Source organism: Cuculus canorus, chromosome 16 (assembly GCF_017976375.1).
Source record: "Cuculus canorus isolate bCucCan1 chromosome 16, bCucCan1.pri, whole genome shotgun sequence".
NCBI lineage: Eukaryota > Metazoa > Chordata > Aves > Cuculiformes > Cuculidae > Cuculus > Cuculus canorus.
In genome coordinates, this window is record NC_071416.1 from 4,539,395 (window position 1) to 4,555,452 (window position 16,058).

The window sequence follows — 16,058 nt, forward strand, 5'->3', positions numbered from 1 at the left end:
TAATTTTGGTTTGTTGCAGTATTTGAGAGTGACTACCATCTCACTAAGACTTTCATTTAACAAAAAGAAGTGTGATACGATTTCTTAGGATCCTTAGCAAGCCTTTTCTTTGAGTGGAAACCTGTATGGTTCGGCCTCTGCTGAAGGGCAGAGATTGCACTTGGACACTGGTGACATCTGTGTGGGTTGTGCCACGTGAGGATGGAGAGATGTTCTGGAATCTCTCTGTAAGGGATGTTGGGATGCAATCATTGGTGGCTGTCTGTCTCACTCTATGTATAACCTAAGAGGTTTACCTTCTATGTATGTATAATCTAAGAGGTTCTTTACTGAGAACCTGATGGTTTCAAAATAACCATCACAAATCAGCCCGGAGGAAAAAAAAGTAAGTTGAAACTTGTGGTCAGGCCCCAGAAGAGTTCAGTGTGAGGCAGCATGGGCATGGGGAGGTCTGTCGAGTATGTGGATGTGTTCTTGCACCATCCCATCCCTCCCCACGCAGCGTGGGGGCACACAGAGCACTGCCACTGCTGATTCCCTCACTGTCAGCAGGACCAGGGAAGGGATTGTGCCCCTGTGATCAGTGCAGGTGAGGTTGCACCTCAGATCCTGGGTTCGGTTTTGAGCCTCTCACTACAAGGACATTGAGGGACTGGAGTGTGTCTGGAGAAGGAACGGAGCTGGGGAAGGGGCTGGAGAAGCTTTGTGAGAGGTGGCTGAGGGACCTAGAGCTGTTTAGCCTGGAGGAGGCAGAGGGAAGACCATATCAGTGTCTACAACTGCCTGAAAGGAGGTTAGGGTGAGGCTGGTGTTGGTCTTTTCTCCCAAGTGACAGGTGCTAGGACAAGCAGGAACGGCCTCAATTTGTGCCAGGGGAGGTTTAGATCGGATATGGGGAAAAAATTATTCACTGGAACACTGATGGAGCATTGGAACAGGCTGCCTGGGGCAGTGGTTGAGTGCCCATCCCTAAAGCTGCTCGTGGATAATGGGCTATTCATTTGTTAGGAAGAGTAATTGGCATTTATTTTGCAGATTAAATGCAAAACAGTGTAGAGACATGGAAACCAGAGCGCGGGATAAAGAATTTGCATTTGAGTGGTGATTTATTGAGCTAAGGGATCTTAAAGAGTTGAAATGGAATATAAAAAAGAGGATTTCTTTAAGTAGTTTTCACTCATGTAGACAACAGTATTTGCTTTGATGAACAGGGACTCTGAGCCATTGCTCGGAGAAGACTTGTTTATCACAGATGTCTGTGCCTCCTCTTGTAGCTGAGATGGGCAAAGGAGCAGGAGGTGATTTTTAACAGCTCTTACATTCTTATTTATTGTTTAAAAGATGGGCAGATGAGGTGCTCAGGGATGGTTTAGCAGTGGCCAGGTAGGGTTGGACTCAATCTCAAAGGTCTTTTCCAACCAAACGATTCTTTGTTTCTATGATTTCTATGAACTTGTGGTCAGCCCCCAGCAGAGCTCAACGTGAGGTGGCCCGGGAAGACCTGGCACGTACATGGAAGCATTATCCCCCCCTCCCATCCCGAAGGACCCTCCTAGAATCACAGAATCACCAGGTTGGAAAAGACCTCTTGGATCAGAGTCAAACCATTCCTATCTGCCACGAAACCACACCCCTGAGCACCTCGTCTGCCCGTCTTTTAAACCCCTCCAGGGATGGTGACTCCACGCCCTCCCTGGGCAGCCTCTGACAAGGGACCCTTGCTGTGAAATTTTTTTTCCTGCTATCCAGTCTGACCCTCCCCTGGCACAGCTTGAGGCCATTCCCCCTTGTCCTGTCCCCTGACACTGGGGAGAAGAGCCCAGCACTGTCCTCTCTGCAACCTCCTTTCAGGCAGTTGTAAAGAGCAATAAGGTCTCCCCTCAGCCTCCTCTTCTCCAGGCTAAACAACCCCAGGTCCCTCAGCCTCTCCTCATAAGACTTGTTCTCCAGCCCCTTCCCCAGCTTCGTTGCTCTTCTCTGGATACCCACCGGAGCCTCAACACCCTTCTTGGAGCGAGAGGCCCAGAATTGAACCCAGAATTCGAGGTGCGGCCTCACCAGTGCCGATACAGAGGCAGAAGGTCCCTCCCCATGTTGGGGACCCGGCGCCGCTCTCAGGTCTCCCTCCCTCTGCGCATGCGCACATCGGCTCCATCCCCCGCCAGGACTACATTTCCCATCGTCCCCTGCCTCGCAATGCGCGCTGAGCTCGGGCGGGGGCGCTGCGGAGCGACCCTCGCGCCGCTCTGTACGAAGCGGCTGGGGGAGGGGGCGCTTCCTGTTTGTCTTCGGCCGAGCCGAGGAGCGGCCATGGCGGCGGCGGGAGGAGGAGGAGGAGGAAGCGGCGACCCTGGGCCCGGCGGGGGCGGCCGCCGCGGGCCCCGAACGGTGCCCACCAATATCCTGGCGCAGCTGCGGCACGGGCAGCTCAGCGGCTGCGGCCTCACGCGGGGGGCGCAGGTACGGGGAGGGGGGGCGAGGCCGCGCTGGTGGGGCCTTGGGCGGCGGGGGTGGAAGCGAGCCCGGCGGGGCTGACCGGGCCCGGGGCTCCCCTGGGATGCCGCGCCTCCTGCCCCGTACTCGGGCACGGCCTGCGAGGCCCCGCTCTGCTGAGCGAGGGGCGGGGGTCTGCCCGGCCCCTCCCGGAGCAGCGAGGGACCGCCGGGCTCCTCCCGGTGCCCGCTCTGCCGGGGCAGCGCCTGGTGCAGCGGCCTTTCCAGACCCCTTGGCGAGGTCCCCCGTCTCTCCCAGCCCGGCTCTGGCCTCAGCCGTGGAGGGGGGGGTCTGCAGGCTCAGGTGGGGCGGAGGAGGCTGTCTCTGAACCTTCGTGCGGTCTCTCCCTCCTTCCCCTTCTCAAGCTCCCTGAAGAGAGTGTGGAGCAGGCCAGGCGGTTGCCGTGCTGTAGATGAGTCGTTGCTTTGGTTGGTGATGGCGGTTGTGGCTTTCTTCTGCGAAGAAAGGAAGCCCTGCCTGGAACTGTAAGAACGCAGCATCAAAATTGAGGCATATTTGATGGACAAGTGGAGCCTCGTCTTAAGGCTCAGGAGGCCTTTTCGCTCTGAAACGGAGGAGGTTTTATGCTGGTGGTTTTCCATTAAACTCTTCCAGGTCTATTTCAAATTTGTCATCTTTCCCAGTTGATGATGCTGGGAAACGCTGAGAAATGTAATCGACTCGTTAGCCTAGGCTTGTGCCTATCCTCTGCTTATATTGGCTTTCTTAAGAAGCTGCTCGTGGATAATGGACTATTCATTTCTTATTAGAAGAGTAATTTGCATTTATTTTACAGATTAAATGCAAAATAGTGCAGAGACTTGGAAACCAGAGCACGAGGTATTGAACTTGCATTTAGGTGGTGATTTATTGAGCTAAAGTATCTTAAAGAGTTGAAATGGAATAAAAAAAAAAAAGAGGATTTCTCTAAGTAGTTTTTACTGATGCAGACAACAGTATTTGCTTTGATGAACAGGGACTCTGAGCCATTGCTTGGAGAAGACTTGTTTATCACAAATGTCTGTGCCTCCTCCTGTAGCTGAGATAGGCAAAGGAGCAGGAGGTGATTTTTAACAGCTCTTACATTCTTATTTATTGCACTGCTTGTTCAGATACTAGTTTGGTTAATCCTTAATAAAAAGAAGATAATTTGCTTGAATTTAAACCTATTATTGCCTCTTTTGAAGGAAGTTATGTCTGTAGGACTGTTCTAGGAATGTGTTTCACAAGGCGTGTAGAAAAAGTGGCCTGTTGTCTCCCCAGCTTGCCTGTCCGCCTCTGCGTTTGTGCTTATTCGCTCCCGGGTGACAGTAGTGATTTAGGTTAGATAAACCTGCGGCAATATTGTGGCCCAGCATCAGCTGTGAGGACGAAGCCTCTGCTCAGGGCTTTGGTTTGTTTGAAAAAATGCAGTGGAACTGCATTTTGATTTGGGGCTTTTATGAATTCTTGGCAAGAACTGGCTGAAATGACCAGGCTTTTATAGTAATCAAGGAAAACTTTTGCTGGTTACATCTTCCTTCTCATAATGCCGAAGTCTGAGGTGGGGTTTTTTTTTGTTTGTTTTTTTTTTTCTTTCAGTATCACTGTGCTGCTCTAAAAGTCTTAAAGCTTGGATGCCTGGGGCTCCCAGTGCTTCATAAATGCTGTAGGAATACGTTTTTAAATCACTTAGACTAAGAGGGAGGAATAACTCCCTGTTTGATTTTGAACTTTGCAAATTGTGTACTTTTACCTGGAAGCAGTTTTTTGTTTGTATAACATCTAAATATAAACCACTTTGATGCAACTTTTAAAGAAGTATGAGGCAGTTTGGTGTGCTCTTCTTTAAGTTCTGTTTTTTATCAAAATGCTCAGTTTCTTGCAGTGGACTCAGTGACAGTGTGGTATCCCTGGATTAAATTCCTTGACTCATTTGCACCTGTAAAGCCTGAAAGCAGATCAGTTGCTGTGTTGGGGTCTAGAACAACCAGTTGAGAGAATGTCCTTCCAGATCTTTCTTCCCGGTCTTTGCAGGGAAGTTTTAGGTCACGTACTTCATGAACTGCACCTCTCTTGTGAGGAAAAGAAACCCTTTTTGAGATACTGATTCAGGGAGACTGGGAAACTCCTCGCTGTGGTGCCTGCTGTTGAGTAGTGTTCTCCGCAGCCTTGTCACTGTAGTTAAGCATCTGATCTCTGTCAGACCATTAGCACTCTTCTATGGGCAGTAGCGGTGTTAATTCTTTGATGAAGGTCTGCATGCTCTTTTTAGGTGATCTCAAGATCCATTTCTGTGAGAGGACTGCAGGGGCTTATCCTTAAGTTGGCAAAGGTAATTGTTGACAGGCCTACATCTCAAAATTCAGCAGGCTGATCTTACAAGGACGCAAAAGTACTTTTGACAACAGCAGCTGCCTGAATACCTGGCAGGTTTAAGGGCGGCTGAAGCTCTGAAATGTGGATTCTTGTGTGTTCTTGCTGTACTCGCATCACAGAGCTGTAATTTTCTTGCTGGTTGGTCTCTTTGCTTTATTAATCATAAGAGTGTTGATGGATAAAACAGATTTTGTTAGATATTGGTGTTGCCCGTTCATATCTCCATTTTAGCCCTGTTGCTGAATCAGCTGCTGCCCTGAGCGCTAGCATCAGTCATTGGTATCAGACCGTGTAACCTTTTGTCAAGGTTTGCTCAATCACTGAGCACAAAGTAAGCGAAAGTCGCTGTTCAAGTGTTGGTAAACTAGAAGCAGACCAACTTTCCAGAGGTGACTCCCATTTTCTAATAAAGAAAATATTGCCTGTAAGCAGGCAGGTTGGTATTCCCTCTCCTGGCACAGCTGTGCTGGGACATGCAGGCTTTGCAAATCAGACCTGACAGGGTTTGTGCTGCAGTTCCTTGAAGGCAAGGGAATGTTTAGGCTCAGGTGATCAAGCTCAGATTCCCTCAGCAAGAGTGCACACGCTTCATCTGCTGCAGGCCAATTGTGAGAAGCGTGTGTATAACACAAAACCAGGTGATATTTAGGTGCAGCTACATGAATCCCTGTAGAGACAGCAGTGTAATAATGGACTAACCAGCAATTTGTTGGCAGACTAGTGTGCTTCTTGTGCAGTCACGGGAACAGATCATCGTCACTGCTCTCGCTTTCACAGCATTGCCAAGGCTTAGCTGAAACAATTGGAATGGAAAAAAAGTCTGTTTTTCCAGCTGTATTTCTTGATCTGCTGTTCCTAGGAACAGATGCTCCCTTGAGCACTATAGTCCCTATCCACTCTAAAAAAAACTCTCTATGGAAGGAAAATGTTTTCTGCCACAGACATCCAGATTTCCAGCTCCAGTCATTACAGGTGATCAGCGCTTTGCAGTTGTTTCCCTCTAACTCTGAGAAAATATTTTGTTTTATAATCTGTTTTGTTTCCTTCTTCCACCAACAAAAAACCATTCAGGAGAATATAATCCACTTTACTAGCTCTAATTGCGAGTCTTAGCAGGCTTATGCCTCTTTGGTGGAGGACAGCTAGTGAGTATTGGAAAACCCAGGCGTGTTTTTACATAACATGGACCAGAGCTGTCACACGTTCCAAATGCTCTGAAGTGGTGGTGTCGGACTTCTGCCATGTTACATTGTGTGACTGAAGATGAAGGAAACCATTGTAGGTGTGATATTCCTTGCCCCTCTGCTTTTTCATAGAGTGATTTGGTTTGGAAGGGACCTTAAAGCCCATTGAGTTCCAACTCCCCTGCCATGGGTAAGGACACCTCCTACTGGATCAGGTTGCTTGAAGACCCATCCAACCCGGCCTGGAACATCTCAAGGGATGGGGCATCCATGACTTACCTGGGCCAGGGCCTCACCACCCTCACAGTAACAAATGTCTTCCTAAGATCTAATCTAAATCTCCTCCCTTTCAGATTAAAATCCTGTCGCTTCACTCCGTGATAAAGAGCCCCTCCCCAGCTTTCCTGGACCCCCTTCTCAGTCCTGGAAGGCTGCTCTGAGGTCTCCTTGGAGCTTTCTCTTCTTTAGGTATCCCTACAGATGTTGCTTTCCTTCAAAGAGAATTAAAGAAGAAGCTTCAGCAGTGTCAAAGAAAGAGCAGTCGCTGAGGGGTTAATATAATTTTACATACAGGTTGGTTTATTTTTCTCTGCGAGTAAGGTTATCAAAACAAACACCAGTATCTGTTATTGCTATCTGGTAAATTCTGTAGTGCTTTGAAGAGCTGTGGATCTGTGTTGGAGTTGTTCTGCTCTTGGGAAGGCAGTGGGGTTTTGAAGTTTGTGAGACCTGTTACTTGTCTTGGTAGCCTTGCTCTTCCTCCTGTGATGGTGAGCAGAGTGTGGTTTGGGAGGCGTGGGGATGGTTAGACCTGGCTGGAACCTGTGGCAGGTTTTATCCCAGGACATTGTGTCTCGGGGTCCATGCCTGGCTTTTGGATTAGCAGGAGAAAGGATGATGGGCTCCATCCAGGTCTGTGAAGGATCGAGAAACACCAGTTATGGGAAACCTAATCCACACTTCAAAGAACGTAGGAGCTGGAGAGAGGCTGAGAATAGGTGTTCTTACTGGGACTTCTCCCAGCTTAATATCATCAGCAGGGTTTCTTTTTAGGAATAAAAGTCCGGGGGCTCTGATGTGTCCTTGATCCAAGCTGGATGCAGCTGAGGCCTGGCTGCATTGTTCCCTGCCTACAGCGGCAGGGTAACCACTCACAGTTTCCTTGAATCAAGTTCATGAATCACTGGATGGACCAGGAGCTGTTTCTGTAGTATGGCATTGAAAATGGAAACATAGGTGGTCGTTTGCCTTGATTGTAGGCTTTTTTTGTGACAAGTTGCGTGAGGAAAAAGACAGTTTAGCCAGACCCATGCATCTTTGTTGGCATCTGGAAAGGAAGATACAGTGAAGAGCTGGGTTGATGGGGCACTCCCCAAAATACTAAATAATTGTTCTTCTGGCAGCCTGTCAGGGATTACATCTTAAGTTATTACTGTTCAGAGGAAAACTAAATATTTAATAACACAAATATTAGTTTCCTGCTTTTTAAAAGTACGTCCTAAAAGCTTTGAAGGGAAGGATATGGAAGGGCTTCAGTTTCATTAAAAATACGTAGAGATCCTGCGCTTGCATCTGTTTGAGATCCATCCTTTTAAACTTTCAGACCATTTGAATACTTCAGAAGTGGGCATGCAAAACACGGGGAATGGGAATTCTGCTTTGTTTAGGGGACTTCCAATCCTGACTTAATGCAGGATTGCAACAGAAAATGGAACTAAGGAAAAAGACAGCTGATGTGTCAGAGCTGTGAAATCTGTCTTAGCATGAATTCTTCAGTGCTGTGAAGGATGCTCTGGCACCTGAATCACTTTTTTTGCTTTTTGAAAGATCACAGAAAACATTTTAAAAACACCCTTCTGTAGTGAGTGTTGAGCAAGGCAGTGAACTGTGAAATAAAGACACAATTTTAATAGAAGACTGTTATCCCTGCTCTGCAAAGGAGGTTGTAGTGAGGTGTTTGTCTCATCCCAATTAACAGGGGATAGAACGAGAGGAAAAGGCATCAAGTTGTGCCAAAGGAGGTTTAGATTGGATATCAAGAAAAATTTCTTCACTGAAAAGAGTGGTGAAGCACTGGAACTGGCTGTCCAGGGCAGTGGTGGAGTCTCCAACCCTGGAGGGGTTCAAAAAACCTGAAAATGTGGCACTTCGGGACATGGTTTGGCACGATGGGGTTGGGCTGATGGTTGGACTGGATGAGCTTACAGGTCTCTTCTAAACTCAATGATTCTGGAATTCTAGGAGAACAAAGGGGTTAGCTTATGGCATGCTGGCATCTGTCGTGTGCTCTTGGTCCTGTTTATCAGCAGCCGTGGAGTACCTGGTGATGTGTCACTGCCCACAGCTGAAGACGGTGGTGGAGATGAGTTGAAAACAAGGGGTTTGTTATACAGGACAGTGAAAGTTGTCACAATGCGGGGACACAAATGGAAAGGAAAATCCTTACCGAAAGGGGAAGGGGTTTTGAAGCAATCATAACGATAAGAGCTTTTAGGTCTGTAACAAATGTTGTAGCAAGGCTTGTAACGCAGTTCTGACCGCGTGGAAGGGCACCAGGCACAAAGCAGCCAGGAGGATAATCTGTTTCTGGTGGAGAGGCTGTGCCTGGAGGATGCAGTCATGGGTAGGAAAATCAATAGGGGAGTGAAGGGTAAAAGAGGAAAGGTATGATCAAGTGGTGGGTTTGGGTAAATATTAACGCCTTCCAGTACTCAAAAGGGGGGTGCTACAGGAAAGCTAGGAAGGCGCTTTTTATCGGAGGGCAAGGGTAGGATGGGGGGGAATGGTTTTAAGCTGAAAGAGGGGAGATTGAGATGAGAGGAAGAAATGTTTTCCTGTGAGGGTGGGGAGGTCCTGGCCCAGGTTGCCCAGAGAAATCGTTGCTGCCCCCTGCCTGAAGGTGCTCAAGGACGGATTAGATGGGGCTTGGAGCCCCTGACCCAGTAGGAGGTGTCCCTGCCCATGGCGGGGGGTTGGAACTAGGTGGGCTTTAAGGTCCCTTCCAACCCCTAAACAATTCTATGATATAACTTGATGGAGATTTAGGTATGATTCCTAGTTGTTTATTGACCATTATGCTAATGGATGCTGAAGTGTTGTTAAAGGATTTGTAACACAGGAGGATTAGAAAGAAATGTAAAAGACGTTTAGATTTGTGTGTGGTGCCTTTGTTCAGCCCTTTAAATAATTTCAAGAAAAATTATGCACAAAAGTTACTTAAACTCTGTAGCAGGAAAATATTCCTATGGTATTTGTCAGTCTGTGGAGGGAGTAATCTCCTGGGATATCCTGGGCTCCAATCCTTTGGAAGACTTCAAGGAGGAAACCACCCAGTCTGAGCTGCCTTGCAGTCATGGATGGGCTTGATAACACGTTTTTAACTCTGTACTTAATTCCTCTCAGAAGTCCTTGCTTTCTCTTCCAGCAAAGCCACAGTGCCATGGGTTCCACAGCACCACTGGAGGGGAGATGGCTGGTGTTGGCCGGGTTTATGAGCACTGGGCTGGGGAACATCCCCCAAGAACTGCCAGTGGGAAAAGGGCGTCCTACAAACCGCTTTGGGCTGCCAGAGCTTGGGAGCTCGGTGCCTGGGCTTGTGCTGGTGCATGCTGCCTTGTTTCAGATTCCTGCCTGGAACATCAGCTTGTCTGGAGAGCCGCAGCATGCCGTCCCCAGGTTGTGATTCAACACTTGGGTGTGTTACAGCCAACTGCTCAGAAGTGACTGTGCCTTGGAGTTTGTACCAGTTTGGTTCACTGTACCTGGCTGGGAGAGAAGCTGTGACGCTGGCTCTTTTGTTTGCCCAGTAATTGGTGTTTACTCTGATGTCTGCTAATGCCAGGAAGGCATGGCATCTCGTACCCCCTGCAACCATCACTCAGGTTGGCCCTTTCTTTTAATTGATGCCGTTGCTGGGCTCCTGCAGCCTTGCTTTTTCTGCTAGGTGGCATCTGAACTTAAGAATCTTGTATGCAAGCTCTCTGGCTTGTGTGAATGGAGAAAATTTCTGAGTAATCTGTGTCAGAATGGGCTTATCCTGCTTGGATGAGACCAAAAAAAATGATGGAGAGCGAAATGGACCCCAAAAGACTCTGCTAATTTTGAGACTACTCAATGTCTGCCCAGAAGGAGCAAGAAGGAAATCGACTTTGCTTATAAATGAAAACAATTGAGTAACTGCTATTGCAGAAACCATGAGATGCTGTTTTTAACCAGAATGATCGTAAAGAAAGACAGCTCCATACAATTTAATTGAATTTTGATCCCTCCACGGAATCCAAAATCTTTGCGTTGGCAAATACTGCCCTGCCACAATGGAAATACTGAGAGCCTGGGTAGCCTCATAAATACAGAGAAGGGACCATAAGCTAGAGGTTGCAATGGAACCGATGCCATGTATTAAATCAAGAGAAACTTTTTTGTCCTTTTCTTTTGAAAGCAGTTAAAAGAAGATGAGAGCAAGGAAACATTTGCTTCACACACTCAGAATTTCAGTTCTGCAGATCAGCACAAGTGACAGACTCTTGGTCTGGGACAGGGAGAGGAAGACCTGCTAGTACAGAAATGAGAATGGAGATGGATCCTGCCTAAACTGAGACGTGTGTATGTGATTAACTACTGTGGTATTGAGCCCAGAACAAGGTTTTAACATCAATTAAGGGCTTTTGGCCTTTTCTGAGAGCACTTGGATGCTGAATTCTGTGCTGTGCTACTTGGACCCAAGACTGCAGCCCATGCACGTCATCGTTGCCTGTGGTATCTTCCACATCAGCTGGAGACGGAGAGTTGGGTTTGTTCCCTGGCATTTTGCTGTGCATTCTTTGCACTTTACCCAGCAATTAATCCAGTTCCTCCCACTGCTTGTAAGGCTGTGTACTCCTCCCAAACCTGAAATCAGGCAGTGTTAGAACTTCAACTCCTCTTGCTCTCTCTGTACTGAGTATTATGAGGAGAAATGGAAATCTGTGACTTCAAAGGAGCTGACCCATTACTCGCAGCCCAAACAAGGAGAAGCCATTTTGACTTTCTGGTGTCCTCCTGCCATTTGTTGTGTGAATGACCTCCTCAGAAGGAATCGGTGTTGTTCCAGCAGTGCTTGTTGGTTACTCTGAAGAAGAGAAAGTTGGTTATTCTGAAGCAGAGAAAAGTTAAAATATAGGGAGTTTTATGTCACAGGTTTGTTCTTGCTTCTTCAGTCACCCCTTGTAGCAAGAAAGCCTGATACTTCAGGAGCCAAAAAATTGTTATTTAAGTGCAAATTTGGGTATTGTGTCAGGAAAAGAACCCTGAGTGTCTGGGAAGCTTCAAAGAAAAGCAAGGACCCATAGCAGCTAATGTTGCTGGCGTTGAGCAGTTGTGTGCATGCATCAGTTTTCTGCCCTTCCTGTCTGCTGCCAGACAAGCAGAATTAAATTCCCAGTCAGAAATTGGAGTATATTTGTATATAATTGTCTGATTGGAATTGAGTGGCCCTCAAACTGTACACTGAGGTGTATCTGGGAAGGATGTCTTGGATGAAACAATAAGAAAACAGATTTTCTGGCTGTGAATGTTTCAGCAGGCAGGAGGGAAACAATGCAGTTTAAGTGCAGAAAGGTGTGGTGAGTGACCTGTGCAGAATGAGGGAGCTGAGAGGTTGGAGTCTGGGAGCAGGAGCAGATCCACAAATGTTGCACTGAAATGCAGTCTTGCTGGGCTGAGAGCGGGGGTGGTATTCTGTTTCTCATTTGGAGGGCATATAAAAAAATTGTAAAACCGGCTAGAAATCCTGCTGGATGTAATTATTTTTGTCTGCCTTTATGTTTCTGTGCAAGGACAAGTCCCTGTTGCAGGGTTGGTCTTGGTGCATCTAAAGTCTCGTTAAGGAAGGGGGGTGAATTTTGATCAGCATTAACTGGAGGGTAAACTGTAACAAAGAGCTTCTCCTTTACAGCGTCTGCTGGCTGTAACCTGGAAGTGCTTAGGCTTCAAAACATCTTCTGTGGAAAGCAGGTTTATTATATTTATTTATAGTATTGTGCTTCTAGTTCATTTTTAAGCGTAAAATATAATGGTGAATATTGTGGGTTTCTGTATATATATTTTGTGGAGAAGGCAGAAAATGGAAGGAAGTTTACAGAAATGCAGTAGCAAATACTGCGATGTTCTCTTCTGTGGTTGCAGCCTGCTTCCCAGAGGATGATGCCGGTGTTGTTATGCTACTGATGTAGTTGTCAGTCTCTGTTTATAACCAGCCCAAGACTACAGAGGAAATTTTCACTGTATGTTTGATAGATCCTTCTGGAGCCTGCTTGTAAATTGTAGGGGTTTGGGTCATTGCTATGATCAATAATGGCTTCAGGGACTCATCACCAGCTGAATGTAACGGTAATGAAACCTTTCCATCTTTGCTGTTCTCTCTACCTTAGACTAGAGTAATTTTGGATGGTGTCAAGGGCACCTGTTTCCTCCTTTAGTGACCTGTCAATCGGAGTTCTACTAATGGAATTATTTAGACTAATATGTTCTATGTTCCCATTTGAAAATATTTGATCAATATAAAAATATGAAGTGCGATTAAGTACTTCAAATTATAACGTCTGCTGTGAGCCCTGTCCTACTTAAAATACTTGGACCATCTGTAAAATTCTGCAGCTACCAGTCCTGGGTAAGTTGCTGCATGGAAGGAGGTGCTGGATTTTATCAAACTATCTACAATCAACTATTTTTCTGTGACATCGTGATATTGGTGTTTTAGGAGGTGTTAAGGTTATTTTCCTGGTTGTGAAACATTGGACACAGGAATTCTATTCTTCCTTTGTTGCAGATCACAGAGGCCTTGTTAAAGGAAAGAGATAAACAAGCAAAATGGAATGGGATTCCCTTACTGCTACAAAAGCTGTATGAACATAGTCACCCAAACAGCGATTTCTCCCAGTGCCAAAGCATCTTAAAGGTACTGTCTGCTTTGTTCTTCCTGAAAGCCAGGAGTTATTGTGTTATTGCTTTCTTTAAAGTCTACTGCTTTCATATTCTGTTTGCATGATGCTATCTGTGAATTCATTCTATGAATTGGCTGCTAGGTAGGAGCTAAGAATTCATGTAATTGATTACTCAGTAGTTCACACAGACAGTCGAAAGCAATTGTGTTTGTAGTGATGAACAGTTTTCTTTTTGAACTGTGTAATTTTTTTTTTACTGCATGCAGGAAATTTCTCCACTTCTTTCAATGGAAGCCATGGCATTTGTTACAGAAGATAGAAAAGCTGCTCAAGAGTCCACTTTCCCGAATACGTACACATTTGACTTATTTGGAGGTGTTGATGTAAGTGGTGGGTTTTTTTTTTCAACGATATCAAAAGATTTCTGCATGATTGTCACATCCTAAAAAATCTGAGTGAGGTCTTTGAGAGCTTTGAAGCCTTGAAATGCAAGCTACAGAATGACTTTACCAATTTGAGGTTAAGCGTTAGAGTTGTGCCTTTTTCTGTTAATCACAATGTGAAAAGGGTCTATTTTCCAAGGTATAATATCATCAAAAGTGAGGTGCTGCCGCTTATGTGATACAAAAGACCCGTCTGTTTCTTCAGGTGGTCGTTTTACCTCAAAAGGTGAGCCCTCTAGGCTCTGCATGAGAACAGTTTCATATGGTTTCTAGTTGGTACTAGAGCAGCGAGAGCTTCGCTTCCCACGAAGGGGGTGTGGCAAATTTTTAAGCATGCTAGAGAGCTCTTACCCAGGTTGGCTGTGTTTATTGCTGGCCTGCAACGGACTGCTTCATCTAGGGAAAGATTTTTTTTAGACACAGCTGCTGGATTTCCATGACATTCTGGCAATCTATCTTTTTGTTTATCTATTTTAATTCTACTTCATACAAACACCCAACTTTGCTCAGTTTTATGGTGACAGGCCCTGGGATCTCAGCTTTCATTAGAAATGTATGAGTTGTATTTTCCAATGAACTGGTTGACACTTTCTTCCTTTTTTTTGGTTTAACTGAACAGTGGCTTTTGTGATTCTTTCTTGTTATGCTTGATATGCTTTTACTGAATTAAAACTGGTATTTAGGTTGTGTTGTTTTGAAATCAGCACTGGTTTAGTTGCTGTTATCTTGTCAACTGAGTACAGAAGTCTTCAGCTACCCAAGCAATTTACAACACTGTATAAAAATGTTCTACATTTCCCTTGTTTTTAAAGGGAAATAGTGATAGTCTCTGTAGAAATGCTTTTAAGGTAATGCACAGAATAAGTGTGTGTGGTGGGATTTGATTGGATTTTATTATTTGGATTGTTTGTTGTTTTTTTTCTTGGGCTAGAGGTTATAAATGTCAGATGCACTGTAATTACCCAGTACTGTGGCCAGAGTTTTGACTGATACAAGTGAGTTCATTCCGGTTAAAGGCAGTGACAGAAGCCAGTGCTATGTGTTTTTGAAAATCCTACCCTAGGACTTGAAAGGGAAATAGTCCAATTTGCTGGCTCCATGTGCCATGTACTGAGCCCATGTTGCAGCGTTTCAAACTGTGAGGCGTGAGGAATTTCAAAGGACACTAAACTTGCAATTTGCGCTGTGCTATAATGCATGATAATGTATTCTTTAAAATATTTTTGGATTCTGACATCCTTTACATCAAAGAAGAAAATACTACGTTTGTCTCCTACCTGTATATGAATAAATGTGAAGTATTACCCAAGAGTATAAACACATGGAGTATAAATAAATACATGAGCCTTGTGGACATTGGATTTGAATGCAATCCTATTCCAGCAAATAAGATCCCATAACTCCCTTTCTGCCCCTTTTGCCTCTGGTGAGGCATCCTCTTACCTGTTCTCTTTCTGCCATTGGACTTTCCTTGCTGCATACTGCAGTGGTTTCAGTAGGATGGCTGAAGAAAGCCCTCTCCAAGGAGTGTCTCGCACCACTGCAGTCCAGTCCCTGGAGTGTATGCAAGGAGCATACCAGTTCTGCAAGAATAAGGTGATAAACATATGATGGGTTATAGTATTGACAAGGAAAAATAAATATTATGTGAAAAGATTCACTCATTGGCAAGGCAGGAACAATCATGCGGCCAACCTTAAAAGACAACCTTGTTGCAGTAGTGGTCCTTTCTCAGGAGCAGAGCAGTCCACAGAGGTAGCTTTGGATGTTTATCTCTGGTACCGAGCCTTGAGGTGTGTATTCCCCTCCTAAAACGTAAGCCATTAACGTGAGCACCACAGTACTGCTGCAGTCGTTTTTCTCTACCCTACTGATGCTAATGCTACCATTGCAAATATTATGTATATTCCTCTTTAAACTGCCGATTTGTTTATTTGGCAGTCCTTAAAATGTGAGCCGTGCCATAAGATGTTTTTCTCTGTGTCTGTTAGGTAGTTCATTAAAAGAGTTAATGTAAGTGGACACAAATAGAACTATTTGTAAAATGTCAGTGGGTTGGCATGACTTGACTGGGTGATGCCTGCATTGCTTTTAACAATTTTAAACTGAATTTTCAAACTACTTCTTGCAGGAGTCATCAGTTCCTTCTAGTGGCTAAGTCATTGTTAAACAGACTGCTGGTTTTTAATGGTTTAAAATAAACCAGTGGTAATGGGGTAGAACAACTACAGATCAGTTCTGCGTCTATCAGAACCGTAGGCCTTGTCTTTGAAAGCCAAATGTGCCATTCCTTAAATAGAAATGAGACAACACTTCACGCAGCTGTAAATGTATATGTGAATATCTGTAAAAGGAGCATGTACAAAAGCAGTGACTTGCTCTTGCTTGGTGGGATTAAAATGTAGAGCAACAATGTTCTGCTATGTCTGGACCTGAAATGTATTTTGCAGCCCAGCAAGAGCCAGGGAGAGAGAGCCTTTGTAAAATTTGCATCTCTTTGCAGGTTATTGTTAGAGTCATGATTTTGGGAGATGTGGGATAGCCATCCTTGATGGTATCTGTGGAATTATATTCTTTGCAGACTAAAATTCTTTAAAACTTGCCAGAGGGAGATTGTTTTATACAACTGTTATTATTTATTCATGGAAAATAAAACTGTT

At 45.2% G+C, this 16,058-nt stretch overlaps 1 protein-coding gene across 1 annotated transcript in view; it reads left to right on the plus strand.

Moving 5' to 3' along the window:
• Positions 1–2,272: 2,272 nt before the first annotated feature.
• The window catches only part of TRPC4AP (transient receptor potential cation channel subfamily C member 4 associated protein), a 39,119-nt gene continuing 25,333 nt past the window's right edge, over positions 2,273–16,058 (plus strand). Inside the window, exons 1-3 of the mRNA XM_054081177.1 lie at positions 2,273–2,460; positions 12,841–12,969; positions 13,222–13,338. Of these exons, the coding sequence (XP_053937152.1) occupies positions 2,311–2,460; positions 12,841–12,969; positions 13,222–13,338 (396 nt within the window). The 5' untranslated portion in view covers positions 2,273–2,310. The remainder of the gene's footprint in view (positions 2,461–12,840; positions 12,970–13,221; positions 13,339–16,058) is intronic.